We start from the raw sequence: 26,926 nt of genomic DNA on the forward strand, positions 1-26,926 counted from the left end.
TGATGTAGATTGTAGAGCAACCCTACAACAGATGCCTACAACTTTACAATGGTTTTATTTATTTTTTTACCAATTCCAACCAGCCAGATGATGCTCTGCTTATTGTGAGGTCATGAAGTGGCGGAGAAGGAAACTCAAATTAAAATACTCTTATTAAGAGCTCTCAGCATATCCTCGTTATATCAAATGTCTCAATTTTTCTTTTTTTCTTAGTTGAAAAAACAAAATTCACCAATATTAAACGCATTACAAAATATAAATCTTTTTCTATCTCGTTTTTTTTTTTCTTTTCTTCAAAATATGAACATAAATTCCCAAAACACAAAAGAAGAAGGTCTCCAAGCTGTGTCAGTTGAGTCCTGTTTGTCTGGCTATAGAAGGAGGAGGAGGTGGTTAGGAGGAGGGTTCCTCTGCTCAAATTCTCTTTTATTATTAGGGTAATTTGTTTTTTGTTTTAAGAGCGGGTACAGAAATTCAAAAGAAAAATATTAAGCAGACGTATAAAAGGAAAAACAAAAAATCACCCTGGACTTCTTCACGAGCGTTTCTGCCTTTTGGAATGTCGCGTTCTCCGTGATGTGTCCCGCTCGCCATCACTCTCCTGCTCCTTGTAACTCCTCTTACTGGAGGTGGCGGCAGACCGCTTGCTCCTCCTCCTTCCCTCCTCCTCCTCTTCCTCCTCCTCCTCACTTTCGCTCTCCTCCTCCACCTGTCCCTTGCTATGTCGTGTTTTCTTTCCCCGCTCCACCACCGCCGCCGCTTTCCTGCTACTGCCTGCTTTGCCGTTCTGCATCTTCTTCGCCTTCGGATCTTCCTCCTCCTCCTTCTCCTCTTCGTCTTCAGTGTCGTCTTGGTCCGACTCCTCGTCCTCATCTTCGTCCTCCTGTTCGTCCTCCGACTCGTCTTCCGAGGTGACTGGGTCGGGAACTCGGCTGACGCGTTTGCGCGAGCGCCTGCGGAGGTAGCCGAGGCCCGGCAGCATCTTGTGGAGGAGCTCGGTGAGGCTCTGCTCCGTCTTGGCCAGGCAGGTGAGCACGGCGCTGCCCTCCTGGTTGTACTCCTCGGCGTTGGAGAACACCAGCTTCATGTCCTCCAGGAAGTCGCTGCCGTGCCGGTAGGTGCCCTGGCCCAGCTTGTCCTGCATGGTCTGGAAGTCCATGGGGCTGGCGATGATGTCCAGGTAGTCCTCGGCCTCCTCGGTCGACACGGGCTCTCTGTGAGAGTAATGACAGGACACTTTAGCTTTTTAACCACTTTAAACCATTCTTTTTAATCTTTAGCGGTTGAAAAATAGCAGATCTACAAGCTCATAGCGCACACTACGAGGTTGTAGATCTGCAAAAAAAAAATGTAAATCATGAAAACGTGTGCAAATCTTTGAATATTTATTCTTTCTCAGTAAAGGTTTTTAACTCGTATCTTTTGTTCTGGGGGGACTCTGGTACAACATATGTTCAGGAAGAAACTAAAAGAATAAACAGGGAAGACATATAACGACACCTGGGGGGGTCTTAGTCTATTAAAGAAATGTTAACTCCATAGTCACATACAAAACAGAAAAAGCATTCCATCTTTAAAAAAGCTTGTAGATTTTGGAATAATAATACAAAATATATTTCAAATAATTTTAGAAAATACTGTTTAAGTGGTTGGACTATTAAAAAACTGCCTCCCAGAGCCTCAATGTTATTTATTTCAGGACAATCTGGCTGTTTTTACTCTACCAACCCACAAGTATTCTACCCAGACAACCATACAGTGTTGACATGTATCCTCTGTATAGCAGTTTCTCCAGGGTATGTTTCTCCACAAATCCAGGTGCAGTAAGCCGTGTTTTTTACCTGAAAGGCCAGCTGTGGCGGAATTTGATCAGTTTCTGCAGGATCTCCTCACATTTCTCCAGCTCCAGCACCTGCTTGCGCACGCCTGTCCTGGAACTCTGACGCACCTGCAAGCATCCGCACAACCAATCATTAGCATACAACATAGCTCATTGCTAATAAACATACTGACTAATAAATATGGTGTCGGGAGTACATGATGTGATGATGCCAATGCAAATGGTTCCTTCCTTGACAGGTCTGTGGTTTTATTTTTGAAAGAGCAATGTTGTAGGGGAATTGTGGAGCAATCCGTTACAGTTTATTTTGGAGATGCTCACTCCATTTCTACAACTGAGGGCAGATTCACACCGAGTCGGTTTGATTCAAACTGTTCCCGCATACGATTGCCTGGTCCCCGCTGGCCACGATTCACATTGGCCTGGATTCTTCCACACCCAAGTACACTTCATTCAACTGTATTCATTATGCTTTCACATTGCATAGATCCATATACACTTCAATCCGGCCCGAGACTACCTCCATGCGGTCCTGGGATGGTTGGGTGATCCACACCAGGGAACGGGACGCAGCATTCACACACACAAGTTACGTGCTATGGACTCAAGGAGGGTTAACAAGTGATACATGTCATACTGTGTGTGTGTGTGTGTGTGTGTGTGTGTGTGTGTGTGTGTGTGTGTGTGTGTGTGTGTGTGTGTGTTATCCTTTGTCCTGGCTGCTATTCAACTGCTGAACAGCAGATAGTACTTTATTCTTGCCTCTTTGCACATACTGCCCACTAATGCACTTTTGCTGACTTTGCTACTATTACTAATGACTAATGTCATGAATTCTCTGTCTCTAGTGCCCTGTTCTTAGATCTTAGTCTTGTATTGAATGTTGTGTGTATTCTTTACTATGATCTGGCTGCAAACCAATTTCCCGCAAGGGACAATAAAGATAACCTTGAAATTCAATTCCAGCTTGTGTGGGTTTATATCAATTCCGTCTTTGTGAGTTCAAGTCTGTGTTTTGACAGAGTTCAAGTCTGTGTTCTGACAAGACCATACAAAATGAGTTTTTGCCAGTGAGAAGGGAGATGAATGTTTTACAGGCATTGTGTGTGTGTGTGTGTGTGTGTGTGTGTGTGTGTGTGTGTGTGTGTGTGCGCGTGTGCGTGTGTGTGCTGTTCTTCCTCACCAGCTCATCGATGTCTGCAGGGCTGTTTGGACCAGTCTTGTGTTTACTGCTGCTCTTACTGGGTGGCGACTGCTTCTTGGATTTGTTCTTATTGGAGCCTTTGGATCGGGACGACGTCTGTTTATTTTTCTTCCTTGGTCTCACTGTGGGTCGGACATAAATTATATCATATTTTAGGTTTTGTGGAAAATTGGCCAAAAGTTTTAACTTACTAACACACATTTTCTTGTGAAAATGACCCAAACAGCACACGAAAATGTACTACTAGGCCACACAAACTGACCAAACGAAGCAGGGGTCTTCACACAAAGTTTTATTGGCAGTCACTCGTGAGGAAAGGAGGAATGGATGGATAGAAATATGAGGGGGAGAAAGAGGGGCTGGCGTTTGAACTTTACTTTCAGCCCCTCTAGTAAAAACAATGGTCTGTCACTCACAGCTACCTTGATGTGTGGTGTGTACAAGCCTGAAATCACAGACGGCTCACCCTGCCACATACTCTCTGTCAAGTCAGGGTTGAGTGGCCCGTATAACATCACAAACGGAGCTGGAGGGCTGAGTTAGAGCCCGACCGATGTCAGGCTGGCCGATATTATTTAACTTTTTTTTAAGTGGTGCAACCACTTCTACATCCAGCAAACAATGTCCGTGTACCTGTGTACCTGTTTGTGATGTACCTGTGTGAGCACGAGTGGTGTGCGCATGCGTGAAATTGGAACGAGAGAAGTATGTGACATGGCTGCCACCTGCTGGACGCAAACGATACAGAGAAGAATTTGGAACGATACAGAGAACCAATAGACGGGAGTTGCACCACTTGGTTCACACTGGTGTGATTTTTTTATGACATCCAACTTTCAACCTTTCTGTCCATATGTTTTGCGCCTGCCATTCGTGAAAAGGTTCCAAAGCTTCCGAAATAATTCAGAAATAGCAGATCTTCCAACTCACAATGTGTCGCAATGCGATGCATTATGAGCTTGTAGATCGGCTATTTTTGACCATTTTCTAATGGGGCTTAAAGGACAACTTTAGTTTTTTTCAAACAAGGTTCATGTTTTAGGTTGTTATTAGAGAAAGTAAAAGATGAGTTATTTTTTTTTCATTTGCTGCTTTCTTTCGTTTTAGGGATTTTGACAGGGGGGCATCCGAAAATGGGGCTAATATTTTTTTTAATACGTTTTACAGCGATTTCTTTATTAATATTTACTATAGTCCTACTAGCCTCGGAAACCCAGATGTTTTTATTTCCAGGGAGAAAAAAAAAGTCTGGGACCGAGTCCACTTCAATTCGGCATTTAATGTTTTATTTCGCCCTTATTTTATATTTTTTATGGAGGGACAGACAGTAGGCTGACAGGAAATGGGGAGAGAGATGGGGGGGGAAGACATGCAGTAAAGGCCGTCGGGATCGGGAGTCGAACCCGTGGCACACTGCCAGACTGGATTACCAGCCAAGGTGCCTGGACCGCTGAGCCACGGCCCAGGCCTCTGCTGATTTCGTAAAACCTAAAACATGAACCTTGGTTGAAAAAAACTAAAGTTGTCCTTTAAGTGTTTAAATAAACAAGTTCAAGTTAGATGTTCTCAAATAGAAACTTGACTCAAATCAAAATTTATTTATTTTTCTTCAAATTGATTAGACAATGTTTCACTTTGACAAAATATCGGTCAAAATCAATAAATTGGGGGGGTCTAGGACATTCCAAAACCGAGATCGGCATCGGACTCAGAAGTTCTGCCATCGGCCCGGGCTCTAGCCTGAGTAGCCCGGCCTACACAACAACACTGAGACAATGGAGACGGGGAGGGATCGGACCGGGGCCAGATTATGCTGCCCAAAGCATTCCCTTCATTCCCAGCCCTCAACACCCTCCTCCCTTAGCTGTTGTCCATGGCCTTGTGTCACAAAAAGCATCTTGGCAGATAATGTTCGTCTTATATTTATCCACTCCGACCTTGACTGTAACAAAAACTCTCACTACTACTTAACATGTTTCTGGATAACCCCCCAGCATAGGCTGTTGTTGGACCACCAGTTATACTGCAACTATTCAACTTGATAACCGATACCCGAACAAATCCGATAACAAGCTTATCGGGTACCCGTTATCAATAAGCTTTGGGCTTATCAAGCCTGTTATCGAGCATAACGTCACGTTTAAACAATCAAGACATAGGCAATTGTCTTTGGGTTAGTGGTTAAGATATTGGCTTTCCATACGGGAAACGCTGGTTCAATTCCCAGGTGTTACATAGCATGTTGTGTCATGTCTTTGATTGTGAAGCAACCTCCAGCACCACTTAACCAAATATTCCCTGAGTGTTAATGCGTTCTCATGCTACTCACAGCTGTGGCCCATGGCCTTGTAGTCGTTCTCCTCCTCACTCTCCTCGTCTTCCTCGTCAGACTCCTCCTGATCCGACTCCTCCTCACCCTCCTCTTCGTCACTGTCACACTCCTTGTAGCTCCTGGAAAGCAGCGTTTGTTCAGTGTCGGCAGAAGAGAAAGCACTAGTGAAAGTTCCACATGCACTGCTGTCTACTATCACTGGATGGATCGATGCACATGTTGGAGGACATCCATTCATTTGACTGTTCTTGTAACCACCGCGCTATGACTTATGGTGCGCTGTCCACTTAAGAGCAACATCATAAAAATAAAAAGGTGCTAGGGTCACACAGTGGAAAGAGTGAGTTTTAACTCTTTATTTTCTACATCACAGATGTTTCGGCTAATCCAGCATTCATCAGTGATGCATCTGCTGTTTTTCCTTTAACCTGTGTTAAGGCTGGCTCTGGTGACAGAGGCTTATGCTGTAGCTCATGTGCACCTGTTCATTTGACTTATCCAAGCGTAGCAGCTATACTGACCCGGTCATACCGTAGCACTAATCGACTCCCTAGTCAAAATCAAAAAGGGAGCAATGCAAGTGGCAACAGATTTAGTAAATTGTCAGTCTAGTCTCTCATCTGACTTAAAAGCACGACAAATTCCTCCTCCTCCAGCCTCTCGCCATGCTCGGTGGTCACACACACACACACACACACACACACTTCAAAGTCTCTCTAGATACCGTCTCTGCCAGGAGAAAAGAGAAGTTCTACCTTCCGCGAGCGGCACGTCTGGCTACGGCGGGTTGGCAGGCCGTACAGCGCCACTCCCCGGCAGGGATGCGGTACAGGGCCGGACGCAGGCAGAACAGATGGAAGGCCTTGTTGCACTCATCGCACAGGATCAGCTTCTCATCGTCACCTGGTTTAAAGGAAGGAACAACACCTTTTAGTCTTATAGTGTTTTAATCAAATCATAGTTCTACCTGAGATTGGTCTCCAGGGCCAACAACAGGTGGCTATTAGACTGACATAATTATACTGGGCCTGTCACGATTATTACGTCATATAAATCGACTAATCGCAATTATTTGAGATAATCCAAACTATTTTCGCGTAATCGTCAAATGTTTCAATGTTGAAAAATGTCCATACATTTTCAAGCATTTTTCAAAAATAGTGACGTGTAAATTGAAGTGTTGTAGACCTTGTAGATCAACTATATATATATTTTTTGTTTGAAAGAACACATATTTGTGATTAGGAAGCCTAAAAGGCCAAACAGAAATACAAATTGTAATGTTCCAATGTTCAATGCAAACAAATTACTTGTGTGACAATCGTCAACTTCAATTTGCAATCGTGACAGGCCTAACATACACCAGAACCACTGGGTGATATATTTGAAGGCTGAGACCCCTGAAGTGTGAAAGTGTGCAGAATTGGATAAAAAGGTACAAAAATCAGTACAATGACTATTAAACTAGAAATTAAATCTGGTGCTCCTGTGAGTGCAGAGTGGAAACCAAGTGCTGGGATCTAGGAATTAAGTGTTCCAACGCCACCTACTGACTCATTCTGGGATTACAGACTCAAAGAACACCTCAGTCACATCATCAGGTGGACAAGCATGCAGGCACCAACTATATAATGACCCACCGAACCAGTTTGAAAGTGAGTTAGTCAGTTGTATACAAATAAATACCTGTAAAATATGTCTTAATATCTGTGAAAATATGAAAACAACTTCATTCTGTTATCAGAAATGGGGACAATAATGTTGAGTTATTTACGTTATTTCATAATATCGTTACCCAAAAAGGGTATCTTTGAAAAACAAAGAAGAGGACCCACACACTGTCGGAAACTCTTTGTTTTTCAAAGATACCCTTTTTTTTATTATGCATTGCACCTGTCACTAACCTGTTGAGGTGTGCATCTGCCTATTTCTATAAAGAATATCGCAAACCTGTCCCTTCAAATGACACCAATTCAGATGCTACAATTGCAGATCATACGGTTCGTCTTGCGTAGCAAATTCAAGATGGGGCATAAAACTAGTTGATAAAAATAATACAAATTGGAATTATTTGGAACTAATGGCATTGCAGAACTAATGCAGAGACTTTAGGGCGGCCCTTAGTATTGGAACAGTGATAGGATTTGTTTTCACAGCGTATAGTTACGTAGTTCTGCATCATTATGTGAAGTCGATATACTCATGGTTTAAACAAAGCCAAATAAAATCTCATGACTGCCAACTGTTGTTAGGCCAAGACCCAATCTGTGATTTGTTAAACCGAGTGTTTCCTCAACAATTAGCACAATGTAGAATCTTTCTAAACCTATGCTCCACATTCCAGTAGAAGAAATTGCAGATTGAGGTTTTTTCTTTAATGAAACATCCGAGATCATTAGGGTTTTTGTAAAATGCTTCTGAACATTCACTCTATAACTACCGTAGTTTGACCACTTCAATTATTCTTTCATCTTAAATATGTGTATTCCATCTCCACAACGCTAAAGCTGCCAGAGAACTAGACATCTACCTGAGCGGACTCAAACTGAAGCATGCACCCTATCCAACCTACCTTGGTGTGACCCTCGACAGAACTCTGTCCTTCAAGGAACACCTAAAAGGGACGGCAGCTAAGGTGAAGTCCAGAAACAATCTGCTCTGCAAACTTGCTGGTGCAAAAAGGGGGGCGGCAGCCTCCACACTGCGCACCTCAGCACTGGCCCTGTCATACTCTGCAGCAGAATATTGTGCCCCTGTCTGGTCTAGGTCATCACACACACACACCAAGTGGACACCCAGCTCAATACCACCATGAGAACCATAACCAGGACTATTCGCTCCACACCACTCCCCTGGCTCCCAGTATTATCAAACATAGCACCCCCACACATCCGGCGAGCAGCAGTCTCTCAAAGGATGCTTCAAAAGGTCAAAGACTCTCCCCATCTACCAATCCATGCAGACATTTTCAACCCACCCACTGCTCGACTCCCATCGAGACGACCAATTTGGAGGAACCCCCCATCAGCTGACTTCACCATCCAATCAGTTTGGAAAAGGGAATGGGAGTCCAATGAGGTCCCAAACAAACACCTGGTGTCAGACCCCAACCAACAGGTCCCTGGTACCACCCTCCCAAGGAGACAGTGGTCTACGCTCAATAGATTCAGGACTGGACATGGCCCCTGCTTGGCCAGCCTCCACAAATGGGGCAGTAGCCCAAGCCCACTGTGTGCGTGTGGTGAGGAGCAAACTATGGAGCACATCATAGAAGTGTGTCCTCTCCAAAGACTGGAAGGAGGATTAATTACCCTCCACACAGCAGACCAGGAGGCAACCGTTTGGCTTTAGGACTTTGCATTCGCTAAATATAACTAATAACCGAAAATAGCCAATCTATAAGCTCACAACATGTCAAAGAAGCGTTATACAAGCTTATACATAGGCTATTTTCGGTGAACAACATGATTCCATTGAAGACTGTTGTGGAACCCTTCAGTCATTTGGGAACTTTAATCCATGCATAAACTGCATGTTTATCGTAACGCTTACTGTACCTTTCCGGCGGCAGACTTTGCAGCGAGCGTTCTCGGCAGACATGTCCCACTTGATGCAGGCGTCCAGCATGCCGAGCAGCACGTGCATGCGAGAGAAGGTCTGGGACTCCCTGATGGCCGTCTTCCACTTCTCCACGGCGGTCGCCACCTAAGAGCGAGGAAAGGGGGGGGTGGGGGGGTCACACATCTCTTTTACCTCAACTGTTCAAAATTAGAGGTGCTCCGATTGAGTTTTTTGGGGCCCCGAGTCCCAATCACTGATTGTTTTCCTCACAATTGGCCAATGTTCTTGTGCGTAAGGGGAAAGTTGTAATATTTCCAAAATTATTATTATGTCAAAACTGTTCCTGTGTATGAGGGGAGGAAGGAGGGAATGTTTAGACCTGTCACAAAGATGCAAAACGATAAAATATCAGACGGAGTTTACCGTAAGGTTTTAACCTAAACACAAGCACCAAGTATTTCCTCCCAGTAATTCTCACCCTAGCTTCTTCTGCCATTTTCTTCTCTTCGTCCTCCACTTCGGCTGCCTTGCTGGTCTCCTCTCCTCCTCCCGTCTGTCTCTTCCTTTTCTTCTTGGGGGCCATGAAGCCTTGTAGGAACTTCTTGATGACGCACGCCTGGATGGTGATGACGCACTCTCCAAAGTCCTTTAAGCTCTCCATCTCAGACACCTGTAGTAGGGACGGACGGACAGACACAGACAGAGACAGAGACAGACAAGGACATGCAAGTCAGGTTAGGGGACGCGGCGCTAACATGGAGTGTGAATAATTATTCCCTACTCATGTTTTAGGTTCCTTAACACCGGTGGGTTATGACCTCGACCACGCCTCGGCGACCTTACAGGCGCATACAAAGGCTCAACGTATGTAATTTAGATAGCATATTATGTAGACATAGCACTCTAGAGTGTATAACCCTCTTGTGATGTTGTTGTTCTTGCTTACTGTAAGTCACTCTGGATTAAGAGCGTCTGCTAAATGCTTAACCCATTTTGGGCAGGAACCCCTTTTGGTGTTAGCATTATGTTATGATTTAGCTATTGAAAAATAGCAGATCTACAAGGTCACGAGCTCTACGAGCTTGTAGGTCTGCTATTTTTGAAAAATCGAAGAACGACTGACATAAAAACATAGCTTTTTCAGAAAACTGTCAGGATGTAGAAGACATTTTTTTAATCTGATCTCAGGTCAAAATGGGTTAATTGACGCAGCAGTCACCTGACTCTCTATGTCGGTGTTGTCCTCCAGGTAGCCGAGGCCTCCCTTCTGGAGGCGCGAGGCCACCTCGGTGATGTCACTGCGCAGGTATTTGAGCAGCTCCTGGTGACCGTCACAGGTCCTCAGGCCCAGACGGCTCTTCCGGCCCAGATGGATGGAGTGGAGGATATCCTGGTACCTGTTATGACACCGTGACACGTTATTATGTATCCCACCGCAGTTCTAGGAAAGCCCTGCTGTGATTGGCCAGTAGTCGGTGTGATTGACAGTTCTCGTTTTTGCGACCAGTCATTAGTCCTACAACTACAACCCATCTCAAACCCTCACCCTAAACCTAACCTCCCACGGGGCAGCACACCTAAACCTAACCTTAACCCATGTCTAACCCATAACTAGTCTAAACTAAGTATGCACCCCCCTAAACCTAACGCGAACGGCCTAACCTCAGTAAAACGATGCCTTCCCGGGAGCCAATCAGACACATGGTGAGGCGGGTCTACCCTAGAACGTTGGTAGGATTCATAATCACGCCACCGTGACACGTTTTTTTTTCTCCAAAAAACATTACCAAAAAAGCACAACTTTTCATGAATTCATAACTGAATCCAATGATTGTTTCAGTAATGTCATGAAGAAATGAAAGACAAATCTAATAAATTCCATAAATTAGAACAAATATGTAAGAAGTAGTGAAAATAGCCAATCTATAAGCTCACAACGTTGACATGTTATTTTCACTAGTTTGGGTCCCGGGCTAATTTCAGTTCTGGGTCACGGGCGGAAAGGATTTATATGAACAAATAATAATGTACCCGTTTGTTCTTCAGTTTCCACACAAGGATGAACAAAATATCTGTTACCCAGTTGTGTTCTGCATTTACATTTGTACCGATTCATTAATGTTTGGTTTTTACAATCGCTTGTTCAAATTCACTCACTGGTTAATTTTCACAGCAGTAATTATGCCTCGTTAGTGTTGTGTAATGTATGTGCGTGTGCTTTGACCCCTTATGTATTTTGGTCTTCAGGTGTGTACTGTATGCATGGATTAAAGCATTGCAGACTCATTGAGAGCTTCTAGAATAGACTACTTTGGCTTATGGCATCTGCAAAATCCAAATAACTGAAATCAGGTGGTGGTGACTGAGAACTTTAATCCAGGTGTGTGTGTGTGTGTGTGTGCGCTTTTACCCGTTCTGGATCTTGGTCTTCAGGGCGCTCTCTCTGACGCCTTGAGGATGAAGACTCTCCACCAGCTCCTCTAGATCCGCTGGGTTGTCGCAGACGAACCTGCAAACGCAAAGACATCAAGATAAGCAGGAAGGAAACCCCCCCAAAAATGTCATCTTTGACCAACATGCACAACATCATGAGAACATGCTTGTTGCTATGTGAGCTGCTACACCAGTGGTTGTCAACATTTTTCGTATCAAGGAGTAAGGACCATTATTCATTCGGCATTTGAGCCACGGACAGACCACCATTTGATGACCCCAAACTAGAGATGACCCGATACTGTATCGGTATCGGGAAAAGTATCGGATCGGCCCTTTTTTGTCATATCGGGTCATATCGGTGAATATGCCAGTCCAACCACCGATCCGACACAGGGGTAAAGGGTTGACACTATGGCAGGTAAATAAAATGTTGGGACAGTTTGCTTTGGAGTTGCTCAAACTGCAAGTGCACATTTGAGTGAAGAGTACTGCTATAAACACAACACGAGATATACAGTATAGAAGAAAGTGTATCAGGACATCCCTACCCCAAACTAACGAATATTTTGTCACAGTTCCATGCCGATTGTGTAGATTTCTGGTAAATTAAGTAATGCATATGTTTAATAATTTAACTCTCATGAGTGTAAAATTTAAACGAAATGGGACCCGTCGACTCATCATCATCGTTTTAGGTAACCTAAAAAAACAAGATAAAGTTAAAGATCTACAAGGATCCATTCGGTTACCAACTCTCCATCATTTAGCTGGAGACCACCTGGAAGCCCCTCAAGGACCACTGGTTGAAAAGCAGAAAAATAAATCCATGGCCTCACCAGAGGTTTTGACCCTGATTGGGAACGGTGGTCTCTATGCAAACATCAGCTGCTGATGCCCCCTGCTGGGCGCCGTCGCTCATTGCACCGTCGTCACTAGTGCCATCCTCCTCCTTCTCGGCTCCTGCAGCAGATATTAAAGGAGTGTCAAAGAAGCAGGAAGGGCAATGCATTTCATTAGACATGAAGCTGTCTGCCGTGTTAAGCTGCGTTCAGACCTGAAGATATATATTTGTTTCCAGTCGCTTCAATTGATTCACTTTGGTCACACTGATTGGCTGTAGACACAGTACCCGTCCCTATTGTGCTGAATATAAGACTATGTCGTCGTCCCCCCCCCCCCCCAATGGAAATATCCTAAAAAACGGGGTCGTATTATAATCGGGGACTAGACTATAGACCAATTCTTTGTTTTTACTAGTACATAAATACCCACCACGGGGGAACAAGACAATTCAGGCACAGAATAATACTCACCCTCCTCTTCTTTAACTTCGTCTTTAACCTCTGCTGGTTTCTCCTCGGGAGGAGGAGGAGGGGTGTAGCTGTAATCGATGCTTTCGTGCACCCAACCCTTCTCGATGTACAAGCCGGGAACCACATCAGAGAACAGCCAGTACCTGAACGAACAATGAACCATGTACATCAGTGGTTTAAAGAACAATGAACCATGTACATCAGTGGTTTAAAGAACAATGAACCATGTACATCAGTGGTTTAAAGAACAATGAACCATGTACATCAGTGGTTTAAAGAACAATGAACCATGTACATCAGTGGTTCTCAACCCTTTTCAAATCAAGGTCAATTATGTTTTCAGCCTTTGAGCCACAGACAACCATATGATGAAGCCTCTCGGACCCCAGAATTAGAATATTTTGTTGTTGAATTGAATAGAATAGTCCCCACTCCTTGGCTTCTGTTCTTGTAAATGAAGTAATGCAGATGTGTAACAATAATTTAACTCGAGAATGAAACATCTAATAAGGGTCCATTTGGTTACCAACTCTCCATCATTTAGCTGGGGACCACCTGGAACCACTAGTTGAAAAAACACTGATCCATTTGGATCATAATGTGCACGTGTTTCTCCGATCCAAGTAGTCTATCATATCAGTTCTGTTTGCAGTTGTTCTGACCTGTTGTGGTTCCTATCAGTGCCCAGAGGGATTCTGCGCTGGACGAGCTTGGCTTTGGCGATGCCTTCATGGAAGGCCCTCTCTGCGCTGGCCCTCTGCTTACGGGCACGTTCCTCCTCTGCCTCCTTCTCCATGCGCTCTGAGGGAGGGAGGGAGGGAGGCACACACACACACACACACACACACACACACACACACACACACACACACACACACACACACACACACACACACACACACACACACACACACACACACACAGTAAGAAAAGAAAGAAGAAAGAAATAACATATTGGAATTTACTGTCCATTTAGAACCTGGTATAACCTGGTTTTATTTTTTTAATAAGCATTTGAAGGTTTTAAGAAAACCTTACGTTAGGTTTTAGAAGGTGTTTTTAGAATCAGCCACAGGTCTAAATGGGTCAAGTGTGTACTGCCAAGTATCGGTTATTCACATATTCAATAGATGAATGAATGAATAGTCCATCTCCATCTGTCATTAAGTACATTACCCATTCTGACCGGGCACCCATTTTGGTGTCAGCATCATGTTATGCTTTAGCTATTTAAAAATAGCAGATCTACAAGCTCATATCGCGCCACCGAGTGGCGCGATACGAGCTTGTAGGTCTGCTATTTTTGAAAAATCGAAGAGCGACTGACATTTTTAGAATCTGATCTCAGGTCAGAATGGGTTCATCAGACCCAGTGTTTGTCCGGCGGAAACCTCGTATGAATCTGATCTCAGGTCAGAATGGGTTAAGTACATTTTTAAGCCATTTCAATCCGTAAAGATGGACTCAGACTGTGTTGTGTTGCTGACCTTTGTTCAGTCGGTCATGCTCCTCCTTGTCCTTCTTGGCCTGGATGGAACTCAGTCTCCTGCTCTTCACGGAGCTGATCATGTCATCGGCCTCCGCTTCAGGCTCCACCTTCGCCTCCTTCTTGGTCTCTTTCTTAGCGCTCCCTTCTTTCTTTTTTTCTCCTTTTTCTGCTTTGAGTAAACCCTCCTCTTTACCCTCCTCTTTACCTAAAAGAAATAAGAGGATAAAGTTACACTATAGCAACATTCTTCCCTCATAAACCACATTCAGTCAACACAGTCATTTATATTAATTAGCCTTGGTATTTGCATTTCATGACGATTAACAGAAAGAATGCTAAATGACTGTTGACAAACGTTATGGCGGTATCAAATAGCAGCACGAACTAGGGCTGGGCCCAAACGTCCTGAGGTCCAAACGTTCACTCCGTTATATTGACGCTCATTGTATTTATCATCATGCTTGATACACAAAACCTAATGAATAGCTTTGGTGCCAGGCCGGTGCACAAACCAACACTTAACAAGAATCATGACAGTATCAGGTGATTCCTACCTTTCTCCTCCATCTCCTTGCGCCTCATCTTCTCCGCCCTCTTGCGGTCGTTCACCTCCTTGAGCCTGGCCAGATGTTCCTTCCAGAGCTCGGCCGAGCGCTGCTGCATGGCGTCCACGTGGTCCTCCACCGAGTAGGTCATCAGGATGCGGTGGCACAGCGCCGCCATCAGGCTCATCTTCTCCTGCGGGCCCAGCTCGAACACCTCCGAGGTCTCCAGGCGCTCCAGGAACTCGCTGGTCACCACGTCGTCGTAGCCCCCCAGAGCCCCCCAGTCCTCCCCCGGCGGCGGCGCCGTCGAGCCGTGGCCGGCGCTCTCCTCGCCGTGCGCGTCCGACGGCCGCAGGCACAGGCGCACCAGCTCCGACACCGAGTGCATGGTGAGGGGGATCTCGGACAGGGGCATGTCCAGCTCGCTGCGATCGATTGATTGATTGAAAATTTAGTATGTAGAATGGGTGCATTTCAAACGAAAAGTACATACAGGTCACATGCGGCCCCCACCTTCACTTCATGGGTCCCGCAGGTTAATATCCGAAATATTGATATATTTATTTCAGCTGTTACTATTCCAAACATGACGTGCTTGAATTACTTAAGTCTATATTAGTAGCTGAATAACTAGTATTATAATTGTATATGTCCAATTGTATACGGTTAATAAAGTTAATATAAGTAAGCTTTAACTAAATGCATTTTATTTCAGGATTCCAATTGAAAAATAGCAAAAAGAATTAATACATTTTCAATTCAAATATAGCAAAGATAACAGATCTACAAGTTCAAAACACGCCTCAGTGCGACGCGGTTTGAGCTTGTAGATCTGCAATTTTTGATAAGACAGTATATTCAACGTGTCCCTTGGCAGTGAGTGTGGAACTATAGCGGCCCTCTCCATCTTCCACGTTGCCCACCCCCTGACATAAACCTGTACCCTGTTACCTGTAGCCCTCGGCCAGCTCGTCCTGCAGCAGCGTCTGGAGCAGCACCACCAACACGCGGTTCAGGTAGTGGAACCCGCCGGCGTCGCCGGCCACCGCCTCCATCAGGGCGGTGGCCGTGATGGGGTACTGGTCGTCGGGCATCAGCAGCCCGGCGTAGCAGTGCAAGAAGTCCACCACCATGGCCACGTCGCCGAACAGCGAGTTGGGCAGGCCCTCGGGCATGTCCACCAGCTTGAACGCGGGCAGGATCCGGCCTTCCGCCTCCGGGATCTCCTGGTCCTCGTAGCGGCGCGACTGCTCGCGGCGCACCAGCATCTCCTTCTCGCGGCGCTCCTTGGCCCTCTCGCGCAGCTTCTCCTTGAGCTCCGAGCGCCTCCTCTTGGACTCCTCCTGCTTCTCCTCCTCGCTCATGGCCGCCCAGCGCTTCTTCTGCTCTAGCATCTCCCAGCGTTTCTGGACCAGGTCCCTCAGCTCCTCGGGCAGGCGGCCCCGGTCGTCCGGGGTCAGGGTCTTGGCGGTCTTGGAGAGGAGGGTGGACAGGGCGTTCCTCTTGTCCTCCTTGCCCTTGTTCTCCTTGTAGTAGCGCAGGAGGTGCAGCGCCATGGGGGGCAGGGGCTTGCCCAGCTTGGGCGTGCCCGGGGTGGAGCTGCGCGCCCTCTTCTTTGGGCTGCCCACGGGCGTGGTGCTCTTGCTCTTGGCGAGGTGCAGCAGGGTCATCTGCTTCATCTTGGGCGACTTGACGCCCGCCTTGCCGTTGAGCTTCTTGTCCCCTCTCTTTCTTTCCCGCTTCTTGCCCTCTTTCTTCTCGCCTTTAGCTTTCTCCCCCTTTCTTGATTTTGGGGTCGAGGGCGTCGAGGTTTTACCGTCTCCTTTCTTAGGGGTCCCACTGTTCTTCACCTTCAACGGAGATCCGTTCATCTTCTGAAATGGCAAAAAGTGAAGCAGCTGATGATGCAGAACAATAACGACAACCTGCAATTTATCTCTCCGACACACAACCCTTTCTACATATTTTTGAGGGGCGCTATCCCCTCCTATGAACAGCTATAGAGGGTATGCGCATGCATAAAGTGAATGGGAAATTGAGTGGCAAATCGAGTGGCAAAGTGACATGGCAAACCGAGTGTAATGTCGTTTAATGCAATCCGATAGGACTGTTCTGTGTGGATGTATGGGCTGTCAAGGCCAGAAAGTAGTTTTTTGCCACTCAGTAAGCGTTCCTGCATAACTTCCGGGTATGATGATGATGTCACGCGCATACCCTCTATAGTGTAGATTCTGTCTTAACACAAACATTAAATGCCATAGACAATGAATGGAGAATTAAGTAATTATGTGTCTGAGCAAATCGGCTGTGGGTATGTCTGTGGAAACCCTTGGCCATTCTTGGTGACGCAACTAAGATATATTTCAATGTTGGTATAAAAATCAATAATTAATTAGAGCGGCCCTCACCGCTAATCAATTCTTGAAAGTTTGTGATCATGCTGCCACTAGGCCACAAAATACATCAACAAAAAGAAAATGTCACGCGCGATTTGACAGGACGTAAATATATGTATGAAATGTGCATGAGGATGAAAACCAACCTGCATGTGACCCCAGATGGTGGGACTCAAGGGCATGCTCAGAGAATCTTTCTTCTTATTTTTCTTCTCTCCTTTCTCATTGGCAGACTCCTCTGATCCTGGGGTGTCGGAAGTCTTCAGCTTTTTGCTGGGCCTTCCCTCAGGAGATGTCAAATTCTTACGCTTTGTAGAGGGATTTTCTGCTAAAAACTGACGATACAAAGAAAAACTATCAATGACATACACAATTATTATTAACAAGAAAACATCAGGGATAAATAGGAATTTATATACACACACACACACACGCATATATACATACAAACACATATATACCATACACACATACATACACATGGATGGAAGATGGCAAGTTACCTTGTGTGGATCAAGGAGGAAGTCGCTGAATTTGCTTGGCAGACTGTACTTCTTTACTAGTTCATCCTCCACCACCCAAGGGCCCTTCTCTCCCATGCCCAGCCTCAAAGCGTAGTGTCTGATGAAGTAACGGATGATCTCCTTGGTCGGAGGGCGCTCCGATCTAAACAGGCTGTCGACGGGAACGTCACTGATCACCTGATATAGGATGTCAAACGGGAAACTCATTACACCTTGCAGGGACTTATATTAATTATTATAATCTTTATTGTCCTGAAGGATAATCAGGACAATAACACCAACAAATAAAAAACACATACATTGAGCATTACACCAAGACAATACAAAAACATTAAGTCCCCAATGTATACAGAACCATCCTATCGGCGGGGCAGTTTGTTTAATGCCGCGATGGCTGAGGGGACAAAACTCTAATGACATTGAATGTTTGCTCTGGCAGGTTTGGGGGAAAGAAATGGAAGACACTGACCTTATCCTCGCTGACCAGTTTCACGTCATACTTATGAGGAAGGAATTTGGGCATGGTCCACCTCTTCCTCTCTTCCTTTACAACGCTAGCATTGGGGAGTTTCCTTGGGGAGCGCCGTGCTCGGTCACCTGGAAATAGAATATAAAAAAGTAAATCACACTGGTGAGACTAGTCCATGTGTGCCTTGGGATTTTGTGACATAAACACATTATTATTACAATATACTGTATGTACTATTCAGTTTTTGGTGTGTCCACAAACTTTGTCCTACACAAAATTCCCATTGACAATGAACGGAGAATTTTACATCATAGTGTCTGAGCAAATAGACATAGAGGCCCTCATTTATCAACGCGAAACACCGCAGTTTGTCATTCCAGCGTGACTTTGAACTTTGGCGTACGCCATGCCAAAATTCACGTCAGGTTGGGAGCTGTCAGCACTTTTTTCTGTCGTACACAAGCGGAACAGCATTGTCTGACCAGCTGACAGGCTGTCACAGGCATCTAAACACATTTATTCACTATTTCACTCCTCTTTATTTATTTAATATAAGTTGGGCGGCGTGTTATTTAAATGACGGTCGGTTTTAGCCGTGGCATTTATCAAAGCTCTGGCCAAAAAAAGAACACGGAAGAATCAGCTGTTTAGAAAAGTAAACGATCTGTAAAGAACAGATTTTGAGCTACAAAGGAAACAAACAGTAGAGGGCGCCGTTTTTCCTTTTTTTGCCAATGGGTTCCCTGCTCACTGTCCCTCCTGTTGTCTCATGAAGCAGTAGTTTACAACCAGTGGTCTGGGGACCACCAGTGGTCTTTGAGGGGATTCCAGGTGGTCCCCAGCTAAATGGAGAGTTGGTAGGGACTCGGGAGGCATACTATGATCCGACGGAGCATTGGTTCGAAGGAGCATTGGCCCCAGGTGCAATGGGGGTCGGGAGAGGGTTGGGGTTAGGGTTTGGGGTAAGCTGTCGTTCGGACCAATGCTCCGTCGGACCAAACACATGAACCCGAGTTGGTAACCAAATGGACCCTTATAGAGCTTTAACTCTTGAGAACGAAACCAAATGGACCCGTAATTCATTTAACACTCTCAAGAGTGTGGAAAAATCGTATTCAAAGACAACAAAAACTAAATATGTCTTGGGTCTGAGAGGCTGAATGTCATGAAATGGTGGTCCGTGGCTCAAATGCTGAATTAAAAAAAAGGGCCTTGATATGAAAAGAGTTGAAAACCACTATTATGAAGTAAAGAAGGTAATGTTCATTCAGCTGGTCATAACATATAAACGTAGACGCCCTTTTCGGCTCAGAGGTGCGTGTCACAATCAAAGGCACAATTTTCCCGATATTCCTTGCAAAGCCTTTGCCTTCAATGAGCGCTTCCGCGTGCGTATTATAAGTCCTGGAAAAGACGCCCTGTGATTGGCCAGTAGTCACTTGAGTGACAGCGAGAGACATGGAGGAGTCGCATGAGTGACGTCACTTGGGCAGCGACGCAGCGTGCCTTCAGCAAATGCCTTCAGCACTACTTCTAAATAAGAAAGCTGCAGAGAACTGTTGCTTTGTCTTGTAATCTTTTCTGTTAGTAATCCCCCTGGCTCTGATGTTGTATTAATAACTTTGTTGTTTGTTTGTCTTGTATTGTAATGTATTGTCATTGTCGTTATAAAGATTTGTTAAAAAAAGATTAATAGCCTCCAGCAATGCACTTCCACTTGACTTCCTGCCTTCATTGGGAGACATGTCGCTCCAATGAACTGCAGCGGCCAGTAAGGCATCTATTGTTTTTTTTGAGTGGTGCAACCACTCCTACAACCAGCTTGCAATGTCCGTGTACCTGTGTACCTGTGTACCTGTGTACCTGTAACTATGAGCACGAGTATGTGACTTATTTATACCAGTAGGGGGCGCCAGAAACAGAGAGAGGGGTATTGCTGTGCCTTCTGCCTGCTAATGAGAGAGAGACAGAGAGAGAGAGAGAGAGGGGTGTGTGGGGGGGGGGGGGAATTGCACCACTCAGTTCACACGGGTGTGATTTTTAAATATCTATGGGTATACTCACTGAGACTCTCCCTCCTGTTGTCTTCCTCTCTGGAAGGTTCTTTTCCCTGGTTCTCCTGGCTGGCGTTCTCCTTGTCGCTGGATGGAGAGTCGCAGGCTCCCTCCAGCTTCTTCTCCCCGGCGTCAACCTCCGGTTGGTTCTCCAGCGGGTGGATCTTCGCGACAGTGACTCGCAAACTTTTATCCTTGCCGACCTGAACACAGCAGGAAGAGAGGGATTCACTTTATTTATTGGGTTTTCTTTCCCAGGTCACCGAATGTGTTAATGATAATGTTAACTTAACACTTCTGGGGCCGGGGAATCGTTCCGAATAAAGGCGCCAAGGAGTGCCAGGCTGATGAGGGAGATTTTATTCTTCTTTTTCACCCCAAAACTGGGAAGCGAAATCTTCTATTTCTACCTTGTGCTAGTAAGTCTGATCTCTCTTTAGATTAGCGTTAATATTGTAACCGAGATGCATGATGAAGTCAGAAATGAATATACAGAATATCTGCGTTATGATCAATCTGCGCGGAGGCAGCATAGATTCAGAGAAAATATGGTATTTTGTCGGGCCGTAAACAAGGAAGTAAAGGGTGCGCGCGGACGCACAAAGGTCGGGAGGTTCTGCCTCCAAAAGGAATGTTTTAGCGCTCCCGTTTTACATCGATAAAAAAATCTAAAATAAAGAGTGGAGAAAATGGAAAATGAGAATATAGTAGAGGTATACTTGGAAATATTATCACCTTCTCATTTGTGAATAACAATTTTTTTTTTTTATGATACAGACCATCTCAAATAATAGAAAAATATTCAAATGCAAATAAAATCAATGATCAAAGACGAGGATTTACTGACCAGAAAGTCACATTCTTCGCCCACAGCATACTTGGTAAGGACCTCAACCCAGGCCACTTCCACCAGCTTGTCCAGAACCACCGTATTGTGGTGGACCATTTCCAGGATTGGCTTCTCAAACCACTGGGGATACTCCTCTTGGAGTCTGGAGGGGAAAGAAGATCACGTTTTGATACCTTCCATTACACAATAGGAAGTACTAGTCTCTGTTACATGCCATTTACACCCACCATCCATCCAGGCTATGGGACAGAAACCATGACTACTACAGATCCCATAGCCTGCAAGAACCGCTCACAAAAAACCCCACTAATAAACAGCTTAAATTTGGGAAAGGGGAAAATGTGGCTTTGTCACTCTCTTCATATATGCCAATAGCCAATGCCTGTGTGCAAGTACATTGTCATTATTGAGGACAAGAATGACAGCGGACGCGCTGCTGCTTTTCCTTTTGTTTGATATGGTTCTACAAAATATAGAGATATTGAATGTTGATTACAGGTAGTTCTGACAAAGTAATCTAATTGGTTGAAATATCTATCTCCGCGTGCTACAAACAAGCCTGACAGCACACCGTGCTTCAAACGTAGCGCCACCGAGTGGCGCGCTACGAGCTTGTAGGTCTGCTATTTTTGAAAAATCGAAGAACGACTGACATTTTTAGAATCTGATCTCAGGTCAGAATGGGTTCATCAGACCAGTGTGTGTCCAGTGGAAACCTCGTATGAATCTGATCTCAGGTCAGAATGGGTTAATTATATACTGTACCTAGCCCCTGGCATGTAGAAATTATTATTTAAAAATATATATCTTGTAAATTGATTTAATTATTTTTTGTTGGGTCAATATATTAAAACGATAATTATGTTCATCTTATAATAACGAGACAGTCCAGGTTACAGACAGACCACCCATGAAATTAATTTGCCACGTGTTACAGTCAAATTAACTGTGGTTTTCCTGATGGGTGGGTGCCGAGACACCCAGCTCTGCTTTCGCCTCAGCAACTACAGACAAGAGCATTACATAATAGGGTAACAAAGGAAAGGATTAAGGCTGACCAGTAGAGGGAGCAAATTCACCGATTGCTATAAAAAGACATGTCTTAAATGGAGCCCCTGATCCCGCCTGCCTGAGTTTATAAGGTAGACAATGCTGCCTTGCCATAGGCCTGAGTGCTTAGCTGTACACGGTGTGGCTTGTACGTCTAATTACCTGGTTGCCTACTATGCAACTTGGCCTGCTTGTGATGCTACATAATACATTGCATTTAAAACAGAGTTTTGCCTTCTGCTTGCAACACAGAAAACTAGGTTCTCTAAAGAGCCCATTCCAGATTCAGGGATGACTCAACCATATAACCTCCAAATAGAGTGGGAGGAGTACCCGATTTGCCCAATCACAACACGGTAGGTAGTCATGTGACCTTTGCTGAGAACACTGTGACCGTTTTCAGATGCTACTACAAGCTTTTGTGTGAGAGCCCTTCCTGTGGTGTATAATCAAAAGTGTATTTTTTGGGGTCAATCGGCACAAGGACTGTTATAAGACTGACCTTTTAGACAGCCGAGAGACAAATCAACAGGTTGAGATGCCAGTTTTGTGACATCCAACATGCACAGGATTATGCTCCTGCCACACTATTCTTCGTATATCGGTGCCATTTCTGAATCTTTGATTATAACTGTATTTATTACATTCAAAGATTTTTAATTGATCAGGCATGCAAACACACTAGTGATCCGTAGATTCACAAGTCAATCTACAGACGACACATGCAAATACAGTAATATGTATATATATATATCAGTGGTTTTCAACCAGTGGTCACCAGTGGTCCTTGAGAGGGTTCCAGGTGGTCCCCAGTTAAACTTAAAGGATGGAGAGTTGGTAACCAAATGGACCCTTATAAATCATTAACTCTTGATAGCGTGAAATGAAACCAAATGGGAACATTTGGAATTAAATTGTTGTTAAACATCTGCATTACTTAATTTACAAGATTCTACACAATTAGAGCATTTAGAAGAATTGTTATTTAGAGTTTCCCTGTTATGTCTATGGTACCACTCAATACAGCACGGAATTGTGGACAACATCTTATTCAACGACAACCAAATATTCAAAGTCAAGTTTTAGGTCCGAGAGGCTATGGTGGTCCGTGGCTTAAATGCAGAATAAATAATGGACCTTGACTGACATGAAAGGGGTTGAAAACCACTCGTATACAGTATCTTAATGAACAGATACTAACAGTTCGGTGACTTCTTGCTCCTCCTCCCACGCCTCTTTGTGGGTCAGCTGGTTGCTGCCGGTGCTCTTGCATGTCCAGATGCGCTCGCTGTATCTCTCCAGGCGTGCCTCGTATTCTCTGTGGTCATTCTGTCAAGGACCTTGTAGTCAAAAATGTGAGTGGCACAGCAGCACATGAAAAAGGTATGGCAGCAATAAGCCTTTAAGACCTGAGACCAGATTCTTCTACAAATGTCTTCTAAATCCCAATAGTTATAATTCAGTGGTGCTCAAACTATTTAATGTCAAGGACCCCTAAGTTTATATGTATTTGGCCGTGAAAACCAATGTCAAAATATTTTGTTCCAGGGACCCCCAGAAGCAAAGATTTTTAGTTAAAACGTTCGCTGTGAAAGAATATATATTCAAAGATTTGCGACATATTGATGAGTGATTAAGAGATAAAGTGACAAAGATGCGTTCCAGCCAGGTATTAATGAGATAATGGATAGTGCCACGGCAAAAAAAATGATCATCTCCGTTTAAAAGAAGTTGAATGAGATATGTATGACAACAAAAATGAAATGCTAATGAAAAAGAAAATCCTGCTATTTCCTCAATACTCCTTATTGTTAGTATAGTAACTACTATGGCCCCTCCTCTCAATCCTGCCTGCACACCAGCCAGCCACTAGAGATCCTCAACCCATAATTAATGCATTATGTATGTCTGTCAATAATTAAAAGGGTGAGAGAGACAGGCATCCCATCACTTCAAAACAATGCCAAATGTTATTCGGTTAAGAATTAGATCATGGATGTCTACACAAGGACAAAACTGCAGCCAAGAAGAAAGCAGAGAGAAAATCAACGATGAGTGCTTCTCTCTAAACTCAAAACTAAAATAGAATAAGAAATTCATACCCATGGACACTTATTAATGTGTGCCATCATGTGACTGTTGTTAGACACTTTTTGAGCGTCATGTTGTTATCAACGGCAAATTCCACCCGTTTTACTGCAAAACTGAATGTAATGTCAATGTAATTAACGGTTACTATAATTACATCATATTCAGAACTGGACCTAAACAGGCTTGCCATGCACGGAGTTCCTTGGTTTAACTACAGATGCAAGTGTCACTGCAAAGAAACAAAACTAGCCATGTGTCTTATGATCCCCTGCCCTGCCTGCACTACAACTACTATTACTATGTTGTTACATAAGATATAAAGCTTATAAGCCCTCTTTGGGTTGACCAGGGGGTCAAAGCTGACAGTACCAGTTTTTGTTTAAGTTCACCAACTGATACTCTCCTGTTTGACCGTTGAGGATATCGGTTAATTTCAAACTGTCTTATTTAGTGATTTATTCTACGCCCAGAAACTATCTATTGGTAACCAACTATTGGTACTGATTTATACCTGTCAAATATGGATAGATATTTCATTTGACAGGTATACCTGTCAAATGAAATATCGATAGTCGATCAACGGTCGACCGAGTATAAATGACTGAATGGGAGCTGCCGGCAGTGGAGAGGCAGACAGATAGACAGACTACGTAGCATACTATTACTGACTGGAAGACATAATGGGCTAGCTAGCTGCTAACTGGCTATCCCTATACTTCACGTTTAGTGATTGACTGACTGACTGACTGCCTGCCTGCCTGGGTGGTTAGAATTAACAGACAATTGGCAAAAGAACATAAAAACAACATGACATGTGAAGTGAAAGAAAGCTTGTTTCAAGGATGTGGTTATTATTATGAAACGGTGAAGGTGTTTAATAGCAGCAGCAACCAACCATGTGATTTGTTTTGTCTTCAGCGGACTGACTGACTGATGTAAAACATCATGTGTCAAGCAAACACAATTGAACACAAGTCATCAGATAGATGTGTGTAATGCGTCTACTCTGTACTGGTGATAGGTTTAGATAGCATTTTATGTAGACATAGCACTTATTTCAGACACTTTCGAGACCCTAAGAAAGTTTACCTTTTCTGTATAATTCCCAAATACAGAAAAAGGTAAACAGTGGGTCCCGAAAGAAAGGAGTTTAACAAACATAGCACTCTCTACTCATAGCTTCACTGTACAGATATTCTACTGTTAAGACAGATGCTGCTAGGTTAGCTTGTTTAGTTATGATCCTTGTTGACTATTTCTATGTGATGTATTACAATGTGTTGTTCTTGCTTACTGCAAAGTCGCTCTGGATTTAAGAGCATCTGCTAAATGCCCAAATTGTAAATTGGTAACTAAGGTTTAACTGGGTCGGTACAGTAGTTGGTGTTTGATTTCAGCTTAATGCCGACTGCATGGTGAGAGGTCTGTGTGTAGTCTGTGTTGTCTGACATGCTGTGTATATGAATCCAAGGATACTCTTTGTTCCTGAAGGCCTCCTTGGTGTGTTCGATGATGTACACCTCCTCCTCTCCCGGGCCTGCTGGCAGTGCAGGCTCGGCTAGCGGCTTAGCCAGCGGATACGGTTTACGGCCCAAAAGCGGTGCCATGGTCGAGGCGAGATGATGATGATGGCACACTGGACTGGGCTGTACTGGACGCCTGTCTCCTCGACGGGCGGGGGAACAAAACGAACAACGTCCTCCTTCCTCAGACAGAACCAAACCAAACGTTAAATCAAACTAGACCTCTGGCATGTAATCCCGAGTTAGTCCCCCCGGTCGGTGTGTCACCGACTATACCGTTAGCACGTTTACCGTTACCGCCTGTAGGCAGGCAGGCCCCGGTTGGTTTGCTGCTGCTCTCAACGTGTAGCAGCAGCTAACGCTAACGGGCTAATGGCTGCTAGCTCACTGCAAAACAATAACACCACAGCAGCACTAGCACTTCTTCTGGCTAGCTGCAGCCTCCTCATCGCATCCGTTTAGTTCGTTCTGATCGTCTACAGACTCACTCACACTGTGCCATGTTGATTTCATCAGTCCGATCTGATCTCAGACTCGAGTTGCTCCTCCAGATTAGGTCGGGGAAAACTTTTACCTCCTCCAGACAGTCCTCGGACTCACTGAAGACTGAACGGATGAAAACCTTTGATCTTTCCAACGAACGAACTCGCGGCTTTCTTTCCTCCAGCAGACGGGTCTGGCGCGCTCTACGCTGCCGCTGCACGTTGTCTGACTGTCTTCTTCTTTACATAAACTAGATAGAGCTATTGTTATGAAACCACGTATTGTCCTGGTGGTGGCATTCCGTATGGTCTGACTGCCCGGAAGATCCTGTTCAGGAGAAAACAGTAGCGTTCGCTATTCTTACAAAATTGTAGAAATCAATAGGTTATAATTCCTTCTTTGCTGAAATGGCGGGAGTTTCCACCGGCACAATATTTCGTACTCCGTTTCCCCGGCAGCACGCAGCGTCCCGCCCTCTGGCTCATGTCATTGGTCTAATTGGTCTAAGACCATTCATTGGTCACTACAACTGTCTGTTGTCAAACTCGAACCACCCCCTTGAAGTAAGTCACGCCCCTTATAGAATATAAAATGACAGGGTAGAGGTCAGGTGTCCATTTGTCACACAATATATAGTATTAACCTGGCTTTCTTTGTCTTAAAGTGTCAATCTTATTATCTTGAATCTTCATGTGTGTTTCTCAGACATTCATGATGATTGAGAGGACACCATTTTGAGAGACTAGTTCGAGTCTAACCTAACGTC

General features: G+C 44.5%; 1 protein-coding gene across 1 annotated transcript; it reads right to left on the reverse strand.

The window, feature by feature from the left end:
- Positions 1-527: 527 nt before the first annotated feature.
- baz1b (bromodomain adjacent to zinc finger domain, 1B) lies at positions 528-26,615 on the reverse strand. Its single transcript, XM_083773055.1, has 22 exons — positions 25,631-26,615; positions 23,265-23,381; positions 21,011-21,155; positions 20,174-20,366; positions 18,110-18,237; positions 17,620-17,817; positions 17,263-17,451; positions 15,672-16,594; positions 14,730-15,145; positions 14,174-14,380; positions 13,349-13,487; positions 12,687-12,829; positions 12,210-12,333; positions 11,348-11,446; positions 10,157-10,334; positions 9,416-9,607; positions 8,934-9,081; positions 6,132-6,279; positions 5,374-5,495; positions 3,024-3,166; positions 1,842-1,948; positions 528-1,214 (listed from the first exon to the last, which is right to left on the reverse strand). The coding sequence occupies exons 1-22, from the start codon at positions 25,759-25,761 to the stop codon at positions 536-538; spliced, it is 4,869 nt and encodes a 1,622-aa protein (XP_083629181.1). The 5' UTR covers positions 25,762-26,615; the 3' UTR covers positions 528-535.
- Positions 26,616-26,926: the final 311 nt, after the last annotated feature.

The sequence above is a fragment of the Protomyctophum parallelum genome (genome assembly GCF_964188405.1).
Source record: "Protomyctophum parallelum genome assembly, chromosome: 9".
In the NCBI taxonomy this organism is placed as follows: domain Eukaryota; kingdom Metazoa; phylum Chordata; class Actinopteri; order Myctophiformes; family Myctophidae; genus Protomyctophum; species Protomyctophum parallelum.